Raw genomic sequence first — 16,981 nt, forward strand, 5'->3', positions numbered from 1 at the left:
AAGTCAATTCTGCGTGTTGTTTTATTCTTAAAGAAAGCTGTATAACAAAATACCACCTTGCCTAATATAGTCAGTGATCTAAACCATTGCCTTTGTTTTATAATATAATATTATGGACTGTGTATGTTCACTACATTTAGCAGGCACAGATCTAATTGCTGAACAATCTCTGTAAAGCGTTATGTCACGTTGATGCTTTAAATTGTAATAAAAATAACAATACATGTACAGTAGGATAGCAGTGCTGACTGATGCACAGTGCTAGTAACAATAGTTAGCATTTGCATTGTAATTTGCCATGACAATGCAGGAAGCCAGTAATCCCCATTTTAACGCAACATCATGTATTAATTTACCCTTATGTTGTGACTACAAATGTATTAAATTACCCTTATACTGTTACATCAAATGGTAGAGCAACTTCAGGTGGCCATGGACGCACCGATAATATCGTACAAAACTAATTTTCATACAATATTCGGTGCATGTATGGTGGGAGACTAGCCGACCAATATCAGCAGGAGACATGGTTATCAGTCGGCTCATCGATTGGGCCAGCCAGAAAATTTTGATTGGGCTCCTTTGAAGGCACCCGAACATCGCCCGCTGTTAGTGCTGAATCGTCAGATACAGATAGAATTCTATTGTTTGTAACTGTATATCTGAAGATTTAGCTCTACTCGTGTGTATTGAATCAATCAATCTTTCTTGGAAAGATCTTTTCCAGGAAAGATCATAATTGTAACGTCTATGGCCACCTTTAGAGAACTTCCACTGTTTAGCCATGTCGTATAGAGCTGCCATGATATACCTCTCACATGCCCTTTGGCCTATGACTCCTAACATTAAAATGTCAGTGTACACCCATGCCCTATGTATCACAGAAATGAAGTACCCTCAGAAGCATTTTCCTTGCTGGGTTCAACTTCAACATTTCTCCACCACTGCACAGCAAAATTGTATTTCCCAGATAAGTAGAAATAGCCCATAGGAAATGTTTATTTATTATTATTCTACACACTTTACTAGGATCATATTAACAGAGTTCTTCTGCATTATTGATTTGCTATGTGTGGTCCAGTTTATACTATATGGAAATATACTGCATATTTTGCCTTTTACTTATGTTACCACTAAAGGACACTCTGCACTATTTGTTGTTCATAATAGCTCTTTATTTTAGTCATAAATTAAAGTGTAGGTTGTAAATGTTATACTGCAGTCATAAGTGTTCTTAATATTTTATTGATGTTTAAAATCATCTGGGGATAATCAAAGGGTATCATTTACAGTATCGTTTGCAGTTTCTTTGTCACTGTTGGGAATAGAAAACCGCAAGTTCATAAATTGCTGATCCAGTTGGAAGACTAATATGATGAACCCAACAAATTTTGTTTCCCAGTAGTAAATAATCAACTAAAGTCAAATATGTATATACTGATGCTGTACAGTGATTGGAAAAGTATTACATATTGGGCTATAACTAAAAATCATAAGATTGTTACCAAATCCAAAAAAAAAATTGATAAATTAAAGTAGCAAATAATTCATAATATATATTTTTATTCATTTAATAACTATAAAGCCAACATTAAGGAAGAAGGCATTAAGGCAGACTTTGAGTGAGTTAAAACCCCTCTTATTATTTCCATGTCTGTCAAAAAGCCAGGCATAGATAATCAAGTGCATTATATAATCATTTGGAATTACTCTCACCTCTGTATAAAGCAGGAATTTTTTGTTCCGGAGACTTTGTGCCAATAACAAAATATATTTGAAATAATTTAAGACTATCAATCCTTGCTACTCTTGAGTCAGGGAAAGGTTATAAGGCCTTCTGAAATCTAACATAGTACAGTAAATAAATATTTACAGTAAAAAAATATTTACAAGTTGGAAGGCTTGTGTAAGACTTCAAGATTGTCGAAGACAACTGTCCCAAAAGTGGACATCCCATGAAGTTTTGAAAATGTAGGAATAAAGGAAATGCAAAGCTATCTCTCTGATACAAAAAGGTTTGATCAGAACTAAATGATGCAACAAAGAAGGGTATTGGAATAATAAAGTCTACTGTAAGTCCAGTCTTCAACCCCACAAGTTACTGTGGAAAGACATAAGGTGATTCTATGAGCTACCGAATGATGGATGGACTTTTTTTTATACTTGGCTTTTTAGTCAGTGGAGTAAATTATGACTGATCTTTGAGTTCTGTGATCCGAGGCCTTCAGCCTTGTGCTTTTACAGTACCATAGAACTCTTTGGTGATTTATAATATCTTTATAAATTACATATTGCAATAGGGTATATAGATATAGATATATATATATAGATATATAGATATAGATATAGATATAGATATAGATATAGATATAGATATATATATATATATATATATATATATATATATATATATATATATATATATATATATATAAATATATATAAACAAAGCCATGTAGACCCGGCACTCTCGATAAGATGTAATAAGTTGCCCGGGTGCACGATCAACAAACATCTCCATACAATCGCAAAAAGGGGATCAGCACTACTCAGGTCTTAAAAATTAAACAGAATTTATTTATTAAAATGGCAGCAGACTGATGTTTCAGGTGACTCCTCAGCCTTTCTCAAAGTGCCAAAGTCAATACTGAACATGTCTTAACCACAAACAGGCAGGAAACCACCAGCTACAATTTAATCACATGATTAAAAGCTAATTAAAAAATCGACTAGGTATATTTCAGTTTGTATTCAACTCTCCTAGCAGAAAAGACTAAATTAAAAACAACACCATATTGTAATAATATAACAAAATGTGTCCAAATGTTTCACACAAATCAGGGAATGTTCCTATATGTTACTACTTTTATCTGTTACATTAATACATTGTTTCGATACTAGATTACTCTCAAGGACACCATTTTCGTAAATTATATTGTTCATGTGAAAATCATTGAGTCTAACACGAGTCAGCCGAAACGTCAGTCTGCTGCTATTTTACTAAATAAATTCTGGTTAATTTTTAAGACCTGAGTAATGCTAATCCCCTTTTTGCGATTATTTATGTGTGTGTGTGTGTGTGTGTGTGTGTGTGTGTGTGTGTGTGTGTGCAAGCAGGACATTTTAAAGGAGAAGGAAAGTCGTTTACCACTTGGGTGTGCCAAATGTTAGGCACCCCCAAGTGAAAGATTTACTTACCTGAGACCCTGGGCCGGTGGTCGGTGCTCCTATCGGCAGAAAACTGCACCGGCCCGGTGTTATTCCAGCGAGCCCCACGGAGCACTTCTCTTCCATCTTCTTCTTCCTTCAAATTTCCAGGGCCAGATGCATGTGCAGTAGAATGAAAAAGCCAACTTTTTAGTTCGGCCTTTCACTCTAATGTGCCTGCGAGAAGAAAGAGGAAGCTGAAAGGGGAGCGCTCCGTGCTGCTCACTGGTAAAACCCCAGGCGGTGCAGTTTTCTGCTGATGGGAGCACCTGCCCAGGGTTTCATGTTAGTAAATACATTCACTTGGGGTGCCTATCATTTTACACCCCCAAGTGGTAAACAACTTTCCTTCTACTTTAAACAGTGTTTTCTAAAGAAATAAATAACCTATGAGGAATTATTCTTTCCTTATTGCAATTCATAAACAGGTTCCCTTCACTGATGGAAGGAAACCAGCACTATATTCTTAAGGGGCTATTATTTATTGATTTGCACTATTTACCTTAGCCCATGCCTTATTATATTGATGCTGTTGGTGATGATATATGATTGCATGTGTTATTTTGCACAATATCAAAGTACAATTTCTTTTTACTATTGGTAATGTGGCATTTCTGCCAGGTTTATATCTGTGATAGTTCCAGAACACTTCACCTATTACTTCAAAATGCCATAATTCATGCTGTGCAGGATCACTATATATACAATGCTTTTATATTTAAACTTGAATTTATTTGCAATATAAAATTCTATTGAGCTGATGAGAATTTAAATAAAGATGCTTATCAGTCTATGCTGTTCTAAAGTTTATTTCACTAGACTTTTTCAATAATTAACATTTTCAAGGTTACAAAATGAACGTAAGAGTTGAACATACACACTGTAGTATTCAGTGATCCATTTAAAGAAGGAAGAATATAGGGTGTAGAAGTGGGATAGAGAAAGTGCTTAAATCAAACAAGTAAAGTTTAGGAACATTTAAAGTGAAATTAGGGTTAGAACAATGCAAAATAAAAGTTCTTTATGGTCAAAGTTAAATTTAGTCAGCAGTCTGGAAAGAAAGTTAATACAGTAACGTGCATGTGTAAAAATGAAGAGTGCCATAAATATTATCATTTATGTTGAAATTTGTGAAATGAAAATGTAAAAATAAATAATGTAAAAATGCTATTTCTTGCATTTACCATTCTGTCTTTCCCTGTTAAACAGGTTTCTTTTCTCCATGGAAAAGTTCCAAACCTGTAAGTATCATTTATAACATTGAGTTTGTTGTAAAGGGTTTACATTACTGTAAGCCACCTTAAAGGACCAGAAAAAAACAAGAAATATATGTGCACTAAAAGCATCACTGTTTATATATGCTGCACATTTCAAACCTTTTTTAAAATGTATGATGTATTTTGAAAATGTCTGTACTTCTTTTGGAAGGGCATGTCATGAATTTGTTCTTTGTTTTTTCTTGTTTCAGATAATGGAAAGATGGGAAAACCAAGGAAGCCCCCAGACTAGTTCATCAGCACCTTCCTTACCACCAAATGTTCCTTTTCCTCCATTACTACACAGAAGTTCATTTCCTGATTCCACAGAGGCCTTTGACCCTAGAAAACCTGACCCCTATGAGCTGTATGAGAAATCAAGAGCAATTTATGAAAGTAGGCGTAAGTAAAATGCTTTGTCAGTGTTCAAACATAAACAAGCCCCATAACATTATTGCTAATTGTGAATTAGCTTCCAAGATATATATATATTCAGCTTTTATTATGGGATAAAATCTATTTATTATGAATAATTGAAATAGTTTTTTTTGGACTATATTAAAGTACTTCAGAGAATTGCTGACACAAATGTTTTGAGATTAATAATTATAACAATTATATTACAGCTCACTAATTAGTACATTTACCATAACAAAACTGTTTCATTTGAACATAATGGTATTGGCTCATTTGTAATTTTTGCTGAGCTCTGCCTTCAGTCGATCATTAGGTCACAAACAGTTTAAGTTTGTGCACAAGGCAATCTTTAGCCGTAGCCAAATACGATTTCAGTACGATTTCATTAACAAGATTGCACATTCTGTCCTGTTTGCAAAGGTTCTAATATGTAAAAGTCCTTTGTTAACTTGTGCGTTATCTTACTCTGATGATGAGACTCAAATAGCATGTTTAGAGATTATTAACTAAATGATTAATTTTGAACAAAAATATGTTTTAATAATTACATTTTAAGAAATATTTTTTTTTTTGAATCCATAAAATGAGGAATCCACCTATATTACATAGTGTCTAAACACTGGTCATTGCAGCTATAATCAATGATTCAAGGTTTTTTATTTATGTAATAAGTTGCCACTCATTTTCATGGCTTTTGAGGCATCGGAACAACAGTATAACTTAAAAATGAACAAAATGTACTTTATCCAGTTTTATTTAGTATAATAGACAATGTTCAGTGGCAATTTGTCAACTATTTATTTAGCCCAACAAAGTAAGATTTGTGTTATTTACTCTCAGCCTGTCCTTGAATGAGAGTCCTATGTAGCCCATTTCCCACCAATATAGTGGAGTTGTTTGTGCCCAACTGTTTGTGTATATGCTGTTTGGTGCACAATTTGCCATTTAGAGAAAGGAGACTGGCACAAAACTGAATCAAATTAAAAAGTTTGTTTTGTGCCTCTCTGGGGGCATAGGCTTGTGTTACTGACTGACCAAACTTGTCCACAGTGTACCTCAGCATGTTATTAGTCTCCCAGTTCACAAGCCAAGGGCCCTTTTTTGGCCAGTCAATAAAGGAATGTATTTCATTCTGGCAGAACTAGCACATAAAATAAAATAATTGTTCTCATCAAGCACATTTTAACCCCTCAAAAGAGGGAGTCTTCGTCAGGAGAACTGGAAAAAAATGCACACAACTTGTACTATAATGAATTAAAGTATAAATACCCTTTGTGCAATTACCTCAAGGCACCAAAATCAAGAGCTGCATGTTCTGCTTTCTGTTTATTCCTATGGGATTTTTTGAATTGTATTTATCAGTGGAGTTCACCATTTCAAATCCCATAGGCATGAATGGAAACTGATGAGCCATATTACCTTGGTTGTCATTATCAGGGTTTCTAGAGGAAAACACAAAAATACTGACTTTTTCCACACAGCAGTTAAATATATATGATACATTTAGTATAAAATTCTAGTTATTGATTAGAAAAAAAAACATGCTTACAACTCAGGTATGAAATGTGTGCAGCCAAGTCTAGTATAAATATTTTGTGTCAAAGATTTAGATTTATGTATCTAGCTTTCATTACACAGCACATAATTGCCAATTTCAGGAAGTGAAATACTATAGATAGAAATCGAAATAATTCTTAATGAGGGCAAACACTAGGACAACTCCAAGTCAAATGTATAATGCTGTTCTGTACACGCAATTAAATGTCTGTTTAAAAAGGTCAGAGACACAGGCCCAGATTTGTGGATAGGCCACCATGCCAACCACACCCACATTGGTTCAAAAACACTGGGGATGCACTCGGGATACACTGGGGATACAATAATTTTTGAAATTTCCCATGCACCAATCCCCATTGCTCCGGTCCAGATGATGAAAGGGGAGGGAACAGTGGCGACGAACGGCAGTGGGCCTAGGGGCACCCACTATGTAAATCCGGCCCTGCATTGACATAAAAGATAACTCCTTTTAAACAAGCAAATTTTCCTTTATATTTAAGAAATCCTACTGTAATTATCATTTATATATGTAGTGCTGACAAAGCCCTGCTCAGAAGTGTAACGTATAGATTTTGCATTATCTGACATTGATTTAAGCTGTGAACTCAGCAGAATGTAATTGATTATTTAATAATCTAATAAATAAAGAATATTTAGAGCTATATCAGCTGTAATCGTATATTGTGTCATATTCTAGGTACTACTGCTCTATTATATTTAGAGGCACTTCATATTCATAAACATAAACCTGGTACCACATCACTTTAGAGCTCTATAGCAATGCAAACAGCTCTGTAACACAGTTTGTCATATACAGCTGCAGGGCATTGTGACCCAACACTTGTTCAGGGTCATCCTGGTAATAGGCCCTAGTGTATCCCCTGAAGCAAGATTTAAAACAAATGGAAACCTTGTAATCCCCAGACACAAATGTGTTTATGCAATCTCAGTGTTTATTTCTGTTTCACACCTTGTGACTTACAATGTACTGTAAAGAGCAAATTGTTGGTTCTACCTGATATATTTCTGGTGAATATAATGTGTCTCTAAATAAAACGTTCCCATGTGTAGGGGATGTAAAATAGTTAACTTTCCTTAATATTCAGGAAGTTCCATAAAGGTAACCTATATTCAACGGAGGGGGGGGGGTATTCCCATTGGTCCAGGTTTATTATGGGCAGGCATGCATCAACTCCATAATCCATCTGAGTAACAAACCAAATATGAACCACATTTGCATATTAGAAATTGAGTGCCAGAATTCTTTTTTTTTCTTTTGCCTCTTTTCAGCTCTAAAATGGGGTCTCTGAACCCTGCCACTACAATAGTAATGTTTTGCCGCTTACAATCTTATTGTTATTGTTACCTTTGATTAGTTTCTATTGATCTCCCAGTCTTTCTCCTTTAAAGAGATACTGACACCTGAAATCAAACTTTTTTTACATCTATTATAATATTGGCTTTGCAAGCTACTTCTAACTTTGCCATAAAGTATTTACATGATGCTTTTACATTACCTGTTTGATCCCCCATGTTCCTGTATGAGGGGGCTGCCATATTTGTGCAGCAGGAGTCCGTTAGCATTAGAAACTGTAACTAACAGGCTGAGATGGGACAGTCAGGTTGGCAAAGTCAGAGAGTCAGGCTTAGGAACTTCAACTAACAATTATATAACAATTATATACAAAAACAAACCTCTCAGCAAAAAATGATCAACATGACCTAAAGGTAACATTTAATGTACATTCATATGCTAAAATTAATTTTTTAGTGTCAGTATCACTTTAAACCACTTCATTGTTGCTAGGGTAAAATGGATCCTAGCAACCAGATGAAGCTTCTGAAACTGAAAGACTGCTGAACAAACTGCTAACTAATTAAAGATACACAAAAATATAACAAGAAGACCAAATGCTCTTAATTATTATTAATTAAAACCATACTACAACTGCATTCTAACATTATGGAAGTACATTGTACACCACCTTCCATAATTATTAATGCCCTATCAGAAAATTTCGTCGTGCTTACGGCTGCCAATATATTCTTCTGAATCTACCAACAAGTTGTGTTTTCAAATCACAAAGGTGCAGAAAATATCCCAGTTGTACTTTCTGTGAGGCTAGTTCACTAGTTAAATGTATGGGTGACAGGTCCACTTTAATAACCAAGAGGTATTCTGAAAACGGCAAATCACCTTTCACAATATTTTTATTTCATGTTCCAGAGGCAGAGTGAGAAGCACAGAGTTGTTGGGAGGGCATATTGTGTGGCAATTGAGTCAGTACCCCAGATCCATGGTACAGGTATAGGGCCTGTAATCCAAAATGTTCAGGATAACAGATCTTTCTGTAATTTGGATCTCCATATATTGGGTCTAGTAAAAAATCATGTAAACATTAAATAAACCTAATAGGCCAGTTCTGCTTTCAATAAGGATTAATTACATCTTACGAAATTTGGGGGTTGTGGAAGCACTCTTGTGGAATGCACTTCCCTGGGCCCCTGTCTCATAAGCAATTCAGTATAAATTCAAGTGCATTTGTTTACAAAACAGTTACAAAGTTATGATCATAAAGTTGAAAAGCCACCATACCACGTCAAGGTAAACCCTATATGGCGGTCCCTAACTTATTTATCTCAGGTCATAGTATAAAAAGACTTGGTTCTCTGCATAATAACATTACCTGTATTCAGTGTGTGTTGAACATTGGTTTCAGTCTGAAGGCTAAATCCTCCCCCGCCCATAAGGGCTTTTAAGAGAGAGAGATTGCCCAAACCAACGCCCATATTTAAAAGCATAGGGCCACCATTAGTGTAAGGGGGTGGGTATGGGGTGATATTAAAAACCACAGGAAGCTAAGCTACGGCTTCAGGGCTAATACAATATACAAAAGCATGAGGCTTTTCATTATTAAAATCATCACAGTAACCCTTTTTGTTTTGCAAAAGATAAAACACATCCTATATATTTGTGGATTTTTATAGAAATGACAAAGTGGACAACACAATGAGTAAAATGGTACAAAATGGTTTTAATGTAATTTGGATGACCTTTTATTTATCTTGTGGTCTAATAGGAAATACAGTCTGTTACATTTGTATTCTCTGTACTACAATGTTGTATTGGGCTAAAAACTACTCTCTCAACTGATTAGCAATTACTCGTATGAAGCACTAGTGACTTTACAGCTATAACTACGTTGTCTGTAATATATATATGTTTAATATAGTTCCCATTCTTCAAGTTGCATTATTCATACAGTTGATTACTATAATGTTTGTGATAATATAAAGCTGTGTCTGTTTATGAAGTTTTAATGTTACACAAAATCTGAATTATTTAGCAGTTTTAACCCAAACGAAAACAAGTGAAGGATCTATTATCTGGGACCTGATGTTTTCTAGATAAGGGTTTTTTTTCCAGAGCACAGCCAAATTGTAGTGCGATACCTTAGAAAATGTGTGCACTTTTCTCATGGACAATTCCTCATCTTCCTATTCAGAGCAAGTGCCGCCCAGGACTGGTTTCAGAGTGGATGGAGTTGGCAAGTATTCCTAGCACCCATTGTTCTGTCAAATCTGTGCCCATCAGTGTGTTTTGTAAATATGTGTCGTGATCATCACTCTACAAAGAATTCACCTATATATGTAATCTCATTAATTGTTCATACTGAGCTTTCTAATATTCCTTCTACTTGTAAGGAAACAATAAATATTATAAACAAATCCACTTCACCTTAGTGGGTGTTTGTTAAATGTATTTGTTAGTTTCTCAGCCTTACATTTTTTTTCCATTTACAACCAATACTCTCATGTTTTGAGTCAGATTTCACATTCAGCAAATGTGGCCATTCATTGAAAGATCTGCTTAACTGGTGAGCTTGCCAAAGAAGAAGATCTTTCTCAGATTTGCCCAACTGAGGTGGGTGATATTGTGCTGATCAGATCATTTAGCCCTTGTTCACAATGATGAACAAGCTGTCCTCACCCAAATATAATTTTTAAACCTATCTTCCGATGGGCCTACCTGACTGATATCTGCACCAAAATTGCCCAAATATTAATTAGGTAGGCCTGTCTGAGGGCCCCATACATGGGCAGATATGTTGCTGACTTGGTCTAAAGGGGCTGAATTGGCAGCTTAAATATGCCTGTGTATGGCCAGCTAAACATACTATTTTCATCAATTTGCAAGGCACTACTAGAAAACAGCATGGCTGAGCTGTTTGCAGCAGAAAAAAATGTTAGGTTATAGAGGCATGATATAAACCATTTATAATTCTAAACTATAAGAAAAAATAATAATGCCAATAAATAAGCAGCTTAAGTTATATAACATTAATGGAGAAGAAAAGTCTTCTTCCACTTGGGGGTGGCAAATGGTAGGTACCCCCAAGTGATTGTATTCACTTACCTGAAACCTCCTATCAGCAGAAAACTGCACCGGCCCGGGATTCTTCCAGCGAGCACCATGGAACGATCCTCTTCCGGCTTCTTCTTTCCTCTCGCGGCTGCGCATGTGCAATAGAGCAAACTTTAAGGCAAACTTTAACTAAAAAGTCAGCTATTTCGTTCTACCGGGCATGCGTCTGCCCCAGGAAATATGAAGAAAGAAGAAGCTGAAAGAGGATCGATACATGGTGCATCGTTTTCTGCTGATAGGAGCACCAGCCCTGGGTTTCAGGTAAGTAAATAAAATCACTTGTGGATGCCTAACATTTGGCACCCCGAAATGGAAGAAGACTTTCCTTCTCCTTTGAAGCTTAGCAGAAACCTACTGAAATATATCGGTTAGCAGAGACTAATAGGACATGGTCCATAATAACTACACTTATCTGCTTATAATTGATGCTTTAAAATTCCTCACATAAACAGTATATCTGAAAGTGGCTAATTAAACTTTTTAATGTACAGTTTGTCTCTTCAAAAACATATATTGTGCCAGTAACCATTCAGTAATATATTGTTACCAGCTCATTGTAATAACCAATAGAAGTGCTTATATTATAATTGTAATATATTATTATTTTTGCCAAAATTAAAAAAGGCTATAAATGTCAAAGGCTAGTCATTAAAAGAAACTAGAACAATAGATTCCAAATTGGTGGGGTTCTTTCTTTAATAAGTTTCTTTCTGTACTATTATATATATATATATATATATATATATATATATATATATATATATATATATATATATATATATATATATATATATGTATAATTGTGTGTGTATATACATATCTTATGATATACATACATATATATATATATATATATATATATATATATATATATATAGCATGAAGCATGAACATAACTGTACAGCAGAACAATTAATTTACTTAAGAGACAGTACAATACAGCAATTAAATACAAATAAATAAAAAAAATACATTTACATTCTAGATTGTGCTAAAAGTTGATGCAAGAGGAAGGGGCCCCTGCCCTGTAGAGCTTGCTATCTAAGTAGGTGGAAAGCATATAAACAAAAATAGGAGGAGTACTGTAGATACAGTGGCTGCCATGGCATCAAAAGTACAAAATGTACAGAGGCATGAGAAGAAATGTAATGAAGAACAAAGAAGTGAAGGGCTTTGGTAGTGTGTTGTGGTATCCTTAATTGACAAGGATCTGGGGATTTTTGTAGATAAAACTTTGCCTGATTCCAGGCAGTGTGTCTGGCTACTAAAGCAACTGAATTAGTTCAAGGGATGAAAGCAGAATGTTGCCTCTTTATATGTCTCTGGTAATGCCTCACCTTGAGTATGCAGTGCAGTTGTGGGTTCCAGTCCATGTACCAGAGGCCACCCCTTTAAATTAAAGGGAACAGAACTTTCATTTGAAGCAGCATAGGTGGTTCTTCACCATAGCTGTTTATGTCAGGTAATATAATGGTTAGAGTGCCAATGAATTATGAACAGTGCTTGCTATTATTTTTAAGTGATTGTCTTCAGCATGTTATTGGAAGTATTACTGTCTATTATGTATATTTTAGTGCATTTAACTTTACAAATAACAAGCAGAAGGACTAAATATTCATGGTGTATCCTAAGGGGCAAAGGCATTTTGAACTCAAAGGTGCTCACAGTAAGAACAATGGTGATAAAACATCCTTAATTGCCTGGCACTACTGCTTATTGAAAAATATTGAAGGCAGAAGAGTTTCTCAGCAGAGTATGTCACCACCAGTATCTATCATAGGCTTTTAGTAAAGCAATTGGTGTCAGGCAGCTAAGGGTGGCTTTATCTGCCGTAGTAATGTGTGTCATATCCCTAACTTATCCCTTGCTGAATTGTTAAGAGTTTTGTTGTTATACAGATGATAGTAGGTTTATCAAAATCATTGGGTCAAACAAAAGTCTAAGCTAAACGTGTCCAATTTAGGCTTAAATTTCCAGCTGAGGACATTCATTTGGTCTTTGTGTTAAACTCAATGTTTAACACATTGCTATTTAACACAATGTGAAATAGCATCATTGTTGTTAATCAATTGGTCTTTAGCTCTGATACTTACTGATACTTGCTTGTGCAAAAAAAAAAAGAAATTCGTACTCTTTGCAGTGGTTCAGTAATATCTTGTCAGATCTCACAACCTACTCTGACAGAAAAAAGAATTTAAAGAACAGACTGTACTTTTGTGTGTACAGAGGAGCTATTTCCCCACTTCCTGTGCTTTGCGTCATTTAAATCATCACTTTGTACTCCTCTGCAATTTGGCCACTGAGGTGTAATGCTTTCTCTTGCTCAGAACTAGACTGAGTGGGAAAATAGAAAGCGTTTCATAGAGAAAGAATAATGAAAGCGAGTGGGTGAAAGAGAATGAATAGGAAATGTTTTCTAAAAACAAAAACTATATAGACAGATGTAGGATGTATGCATCATCTAATCACATAATATAATCTACCTGGATCCCTTTGTTAGAAAAACACTCCCAATAGGATTACAGTATTTTCCCACTGTTTCATTTGCCTGAGGCCCCCAAAGATTAAGGGGTACCGTTTTATGGAAAGCTGGTCAAAAGCACAATGAATGTTTTATTGTGTATGATAATTTTATATTAAGTATATTATCAGGGCTATATAATTAATCATCCATCTGTATTTGGAGGTTGCAGTTTAATAGCTGGAGGGCCAGAAGGGCTGCATTGCTCTAATACCTTCCCTGACTGTATATTCTTGCTTTTTGGGTACAGTAGTACACAACAGGATAGTAAATAATATAATGACAGTATGTAGGCTCTTGCTTTTCTTCTGTAATCCTTTAAATCATATACTGAATAGTACCACTCAGCCCTTGAAGAAAAACATTATTTCTCCATAATATGACATGACTAATGAGATTAACCTTGTGAACTGTGTTTTCATATAAATCAGTTTGGTGTTGTCTTCCATTTGTGACAGCTGCATCTGTGTTTAATGAACTAACCAATCCATGAAGCATTCATCATTAGCAGTCATTTAAACTAATATATGTGCAGAAGGGCTAGTGATATTGCATGTAATTCATAAAGGTTATTTCTATTTAACAACAGGCCCTGACTATAAGGAGTTGGATGTTCATCTTCGGCGCCAAGAATCTGGATTTGGGTTCAGAATCCTTGGAGGAGATGAACCTGGCCAGCCTGTAAGTGCTTTACTTGCACCCTAAGATTTGTTTTGCATATCTTAGATTTAGTATGCTGTATTCCTGAAGGAGATCTCTGACTATAACCTAACATTTTCCTAATGACTATGCGTACAAGGAAATCCTGGTGCTTGGTATAAGGGAGCATGATCTCTTGTAAGGCAATTTGAAAGTATCAGTAACATCAAAAAAAAAATTATTAGTCGACTTGGCATGCTATTTATTATTTTAATCTTTTCCTTTTGTAGCCTATACAGTAAGTCCCTGTTTCTATTTCAATGTGTCAGGTATCAGTTCTGCTGTGTGCAGCCATATTTTATCTGTGTGTTAACAAATGCCATTTTTTGATGTGAAATGGAGACTCCTGTTATAGATATTCATGAATTTCCCTTGAGGAAAAGGACTTTCCCCCAGGAAAACTTAAGGTTTTAAAAAAAAAAAAAAAAAAAAGAAAAAAAATGTTGCTTCCTAGAAATGCTACTTACTAACTAAACATTATAGACATGTAATGAAAGTCACCATATTTGCACCATGTCTAGTAGGCCATAGCAAACAATCAGATGTTTGCTTTCAAACTGTAAACAATAAACACTACCTGCTAATTGGTTAGTAGACCTGGAAAGTCTAGTTTGTAACTTTTATTATATTTCTGCCCATGTGTTAAATGTCTTAGGGCCTTTTCATTTTTAAACTGGTCACATCCAGCTGAGCATGTGTCCTATAGGTGATACACCATCTCTCTTGGGTAACTGTATCAACATGCAAACTGGTCAAAAATGTGACTATTAAGAGAAAAATAAATTGATACATTAAGGTATTAGCTGTTTGCAGATACTAGAAATAAATGTTACGGTATTATGGCCCTTTAACAGGGTACAATGTTTTGTATCATATAAGTAGACGTCCATGATTCCAAACTTTATACCCTTCCTATGATGATGTGCAGATGTGTAAACACCAGACACTGTTTGAGTATGGTATGTTTTGACAATGACCCTCATCCCACTTCTCCATTTCCTTCATTCAAATACGTGTAATGTCCACGCCTAAGAAAGCCATAGATATCCTTGTGTTTCCATGTGCATCTTTTCGAGGTATTTTGTTCAAATGAAATAAATCTGACAAAGTTGTCAAAAAACAATTAAAACTTTACACCTTCTAAAAGTATCAGAGTGGTACATAAAAGGTAAAAACATATTCACTTATTTGAATATTACTGGAGCTTTATTTGTTAGTACATAATGGCTACTATGAATTCATATCATGATCGATTACAATGTCCATTTGCAAAGACAATACAAATGCCAAAGCAATTGTGGTGGCATAAAATCTGTTCTATACAGGTGTCTTATTTAAGCCAATCTTTTACCAGGAAATGGCTTGAGCAAAAAAAGTGAGGGCCCCAGGCAATGCAATATGGCTGGAGCAACCACTTACAGGGGGAAACGTATTTATCAGAATTCTAATTTGTGAATTTCAGAGTTTTTATATCAATTCAAATAAACTCAAAGGTTTGCCTTTTTATTAAAAAACTTACATTTTTAAATTTCATCTACAAACTCTCAAAAAAATTTAATAGAAAAATAGCTTACATTTTGCCTAGGACATACAATAATTCAAATTCACGAGTTTAAAAAATGTGGACACTAATAGATTAGCCCCTTAGTGTAATACTCTGTAGGTTGTATATCCTGGTACAAATATTTTAGTGAAAATCTAATAATTATTTATTAATATTATAATATGTCTATTAATCAATGGCCCCTTTCTGATATTGAGAACACACAATAAATATCTTCTGTCCTTCCTTAAATCATCCCCACACTTATTATATGTATGTTATATAAACATATAGTACAAAAAGAGCATCAGCCACTGTAGTTATTTCATTAATTACTTGAAAAGAGTTTGTCTAATTTATTAGTTACACCTGGCACCTTTATATCCAAAAGATCAGAACCTAATATATACAACTTGGTTTTCTTTATTGATAAAACAATTATAATGTATGTATCTTGCTATATTTAGTTCCTTGGCTCTAAAAAAGCCTGATGCTTTGGGCATTTTAAGTGGTTGCGGTTCCATTGTTCCTGGCTGAAAGAAAGGAAAGGAATTGTTAGGAAGAAATCAGCGTGGCACCTGTGTAAGAGAATGATTGTTTTATCCCACATGGTCTCAAAAGCTGTATTTCCACATATATTAGAACTGAAGAAATGCTTATTCCTTTTAAAGCTCAGTGCTAAAATCCCTGGTGTGACAGAAGCACTGGCCTGAATTTTGAAAACATATCCCTTGCTGTTTCCATGTTATCTAGCTATATTAGGGTGTAGTTTTCTTTCTTCCCAGACTAAATGGTGCTGAATATTAATTTAATTCAGAAGCACTAGTAGAGAAAAATAAACGGACATGTGTACAACATTATAATATGTTTAAGCTAAAATGCCTTTCTTTTCTAAAAAAATTGCCAATGTGCATGTCCAAAAAAAACGGAAAAAAATGTAACACGTCTGAGATTTAACGTTATAAGAACTTTGATCAGTCAGAATTGCTTGTATCTTCTGCTGTTTCTGCTGTTCTGTCTCTACACCTAGCTATCCCCTTGCTATCACAGTAGAAGTGGGTTTGTTTTAAACACCCATCCCACATTTTTTCCTAGTCAATCCTTATCTTACTGCCCAGAAATACAATTGCAGGACCCTTTTCTGACCATGCAATGAAGATTAGCTACCCTTTCCTGAACTTCTTTCCACATCTTGTTATGCCTCCATCCTTTCTTTTCTCCACCCACTCCACCTGCATTGCAGACCAAAATAAGTTCTCCTAGGAAAAACCTCCCCAAACCAAGATGTCAGTGTTCCCCCAGTTCTTATTTTGCTACTAACCCTATCGTTACTGACCCCTCTAAATGAGTGTTTG

At 35.0% G+C, this 16,981-nt stretch overlaps 1 protein-coding gene across 7 annotated transcripts in view; it reads left to right on the forward strand.

Annotated features, from left to right (window-relative positions):
• Positions 1-16,981, forward strand: part of magi2.S (membrane associated guanylate kinase, WW and PDZ domain containing 2 S homeolog) — a 375,483-nt gene that overhangs the window by 312,433 nt on the left and 46,069 nt on the right. For 5 of the 7 annotated variants that reach the window (XM_041588487.1, XM_041588488.1, XM_018255760.2 and 2 more), the window contains exons 11-14: positions 4,417-4,448; positions 4,676-4,865; positions 9,944-9,985; positions 13,974-14,065. In XM_041588487.1, the coding sequence (XP_041444421.1) occupies positions 4,417-4,448; positions 4,676-4,865; positions 9,944-9,985; positions 13,974-14,065 (356 nt within the window). The remainder of the gene's footprint in view (positions 1-4,416; positions 4,449-4,675; positions 4,866-9,943; positions 9,986-13,973; positions 14,066-16,981) is intronic. The other 2 variants (XM_018255756.2, XM_018255757.2) reach the window with 2 other exon arrangements.

Source organism: Xenopus laevis, chromosome 3S, assembly GCF_017654675.1.
Source record: "Xenopus laevis strain J_2021 chromosome 3S, Xenopus_laevis_v10.1, whole genome shotgun sequence".
Taxonomy (NCBI): Eukaryota; Metazoa; Chordata; class Amphibia; order Anura; family Pipidae; genus Xenopus; species Xenopus laevis.